The 3,182-nt window shown below is 36.5% G+C and overlaps 1 protein-coding gene across 1 annotated transcript in view; it reads left to right on the forward strand.

The window, feature by feature from the left end:
• LOC108689370 (integrator complex subunit 6) overlaps positions 1 to 1,604 on the forward strand; it is a 6,437-nt gene extending 4,833 nt beyond the window's left edge. The window contains exons 7-9 of the mRNA XM_018196107.1: positions 4 to 343; positions 422 to 1,216; positions 1,342 to 1,604. Coding sequence (XP_018051596.1) covers positions 4 to 343; positions 422 to 1,216; positions 1,342 to 1,553 — 1,347 coding nt within the window. The 3' untranslated portion in view covers positions 1,554 to 1,604. The remainder of the gene's footprint in view (positions 1 to 3; positions 344 to 421; positions 1,217 to 1,341) is intronic.
• Positions 1,605 to 3,182: the final 1,578 nt, after the last annotated feature.

Genomic DNA, 3,182 nt, shown 5'->3' on the forward strand with positions numbered 1-3,182 from the left:
TAGGTGTCCCATCCTTTGTTACAAGACAAGTTTACGGGTCTCCGCGATCAATTGAACGAATTCGGAGGTTTTGTCGTTGGGTTAGTGAAGAATCAACAGCAGCAACGTGGTGCACACAGTTATAGGAACGCCTTCGACGTGCCGAGAAAGTCCCTGCTCGATCAAGTTGTGCGGATGCGCGCAAATTTCCTGCAACCCGGCTTATTGCATACAAAATTACTCGACGATGATTACGTTCATTCGATGCCTTTAGCTCAAATGGGAAATTATCAGGAATACTTAAAACGTATGACTCCACCGTTGAGAGAGATCGAAAGTGTACCGGTTAGACAGCATATGTTCGGTAATTATTCAGTAAAAGTAACTCTTCTATGATGCATAACTGTGTACATAGAAAAATAATGTTATATTTCTATGATAGGTAATCCCTTCAAAATAGACAAAAGAATGATGGTAGATGAGGCGGATATTGACATAGTTGGCGCAACATCCTCAACATCGAAAGGCGGTCTCAAGCGCACCTTGCCGCAATCGGATAACACAGGCTCATCCTCCCCGAGGCCACCTCCTAACAAAAGGAAGCCTGGACCTATACCGAAAGACGTGATTATTCGACGACCCTCATATACTAATACTCCACCGAGTTCCCCGATTCCTTGGATGATGGAGGAGACGAAGAGTCAAGTGACTGTGACAGTAACAGCAGCAGCAACAGCAGCAGCAGCAGCAACAACACCAGTCGCCGATACGAACGCTCCGCCGATTTTATCTTGTTTGCCCAACGTATCACCAGGTCACGCGTCGTTGCCGTGTTCGAGTGCGTCCGAAAAGTTGGTAAACGGTCTCGCGGAAATGCCAATTATACCAGTTTTCGAACCAATCCCGGTGGAACACGTTAACAATCACATGGACACGCCGCCCGTTCTGACGCCAATAGTTAACAATGTCGACGCAATATCGAAGGGTGATGTTAAAAGTGAACGAACAGATAATGTGAAAAACGAGTGTAATCGGTTACCGGTTAATGATTGTATCGAGAATAATATACGTGTGGACAGTGCCGCTGAGGAGAGATTGACGAATCACATAGAGGAGAAGCGCGAGCCGAAGACCGAGAGAGAGAAGAAGTTGACGAAGAAGGAATTGGAGGATATCAGGCGACACAATTTGAATATCCGGGAACTCGTTTACAAGGAAGTACGAAGAAGAGGGAAAAGTAAGTCTTCAATCAGTTCTCTTTTATATCCTGAGAAACGTCGCGAGATTAATAATTAACAAAAAATTATATCGCTAACGATTCTCATAATAGCGTTAACACGTAACCAATTCATTTCGTTTCAGATTACGCAACACTGTTCTCACACTTACATCAAGTTCAGGGGACCCTAGATATACGGCTTGCGTTTGTAAAAGACATAGTAAAAGAATCATTACGCTTTAAACGACGTAACTTGGCGTCACTGTTAGAAGAATATCTTAAAACCATTCAAGAGGATGGTTGCGCTATAAATCACAAGCTGAATCACAATGGTGCCACGAAGATAAGTTGTTAAGATATATGCGTAACCAGGGCATTGTCTTAATAATGTGAAGAACATAAATTGCGAAGGAACTCTTGTACAAGTTTTTTGCCAAAGATTTTTAGTAGCGAGTTTCGATCTTTTCGAAGTAAAGCTACTTTTGATAATCAATGGAAAAACTTGCGCAATTTTGAGATTTCTAGCAAATTTCAATAGCATTCTCGATATCAACTATGTGTCACTTTTGTTTATTTTTTGGCTTTGTAAATTATCAATAGAAATTTTGGATATATTATGTAGAAGGGTGCTAGCTTAATGTTAAAGGACAACCGCCTGACAAATAAAAGATCAGAGTTCGACTCCTGGACTTGTCATCCCGTTTATATATAGAATTTTGTTTGGGAAAAATATTCTGATACCAAATGTACAATATGTATATTTTCGTGAAAATGCTTATATAAAATTTGAAAGTTTGGAAACTTTTAGATAACACATGGCACTCTGCACAGCCACAAATTAAAGCAATGATTTTTATTTACCACTCCATTAGTAATGTGAAAAAAAAACGGAGCAATATTTGACGATATGTATTAAATTTTGTTTAATTATATTTCTCGATTAATAATAATAATATATATAGTCTCTTCCTAAAACTTAATTGTTTTAAGTGTTAATCCAAAATCTTTTTCATCTTGGATACTCTAAAGTATCCTAAGTAACACACAACCGTAACGTGATATATTTGCGCAACGTATGGAATCCTTCACAAATACACGCATGTTTGTATATCATTACATGTAAATACATTCGCACATTTGTTTCATCATCTACTATATGATGTACTTTTCCATAATCTTGGAATTTTGCCGGAAATCATTTGGCGCACATATAAAAACGTCTTGGATGCTGGCATACAAGACATTAATTGCGTGTATGTGAAATAATAATGCAAGAATGACTTATATTAATCTTTTAAATATGAATCCACAATGTTTCAGAAGTACAAGTGCAATCAAATGAATCGGTGCATAATTCTATCCAGTTTTCAACGCCCATGTCGGATTTAGGATATAATTATATTACTCTTACAATTTACATTTCCTATTACATTTAACCTGTCTATAATCACTTGTGATCTATATTATTAAGTTTAATAAAATGCCATAGTTTAATACATACACACTGTACCGAATTGTCTAAATTTTGTTTTGCACTTTGTTGAATGTCAAAAGCAAAAATCTGGCTTTCTATTGATGGTACATTAATAATCGCGTGATTTCTATAAAGACGAGAACATATCTTTTATTATTTGTGAAGCAAGAGATTGTAGAGAAAATCGCACATTATAAAAGAAATTTATTATGTAAATTACTGAATTAAAATATTACTAAAGAAATGAATAGAAATTCTTGGTTGCAGTGGATTCTAATTCTTTTGCGTGTTGCAACGTTCAGCTTTTGTATGCGAGATCTATCGTAGATAGGATTGTACCAAAAAATATTTGTGTATATTTAAACGAGACATAAATGCAGGTTTGAATTTATTGCGAAATCTACGAAGGGTTGACAGTGCCTGATACTATTTGAAATTGAGATAATATATTCAACCCACTATGTCTCCAAAAAATTTTTTAATATGTTAGTTTATTTTACATATAACAAA

Source organism: Atta colombica, unplaced genomic scaffold, assembly GCF_001594045.1.
Source record: "Atta colombica isolate Treedump-2 unplaced genomic scaffold, Acol1.0 scaffold27, whole genome shotgun sequence".
Taxonomy (NCBI): domain Eukaryota; kingdom Metazoa; phylum Arthropoda; class Insecta; order Hymenoptera; family Formicidae; genus Atta; species Atta colombica.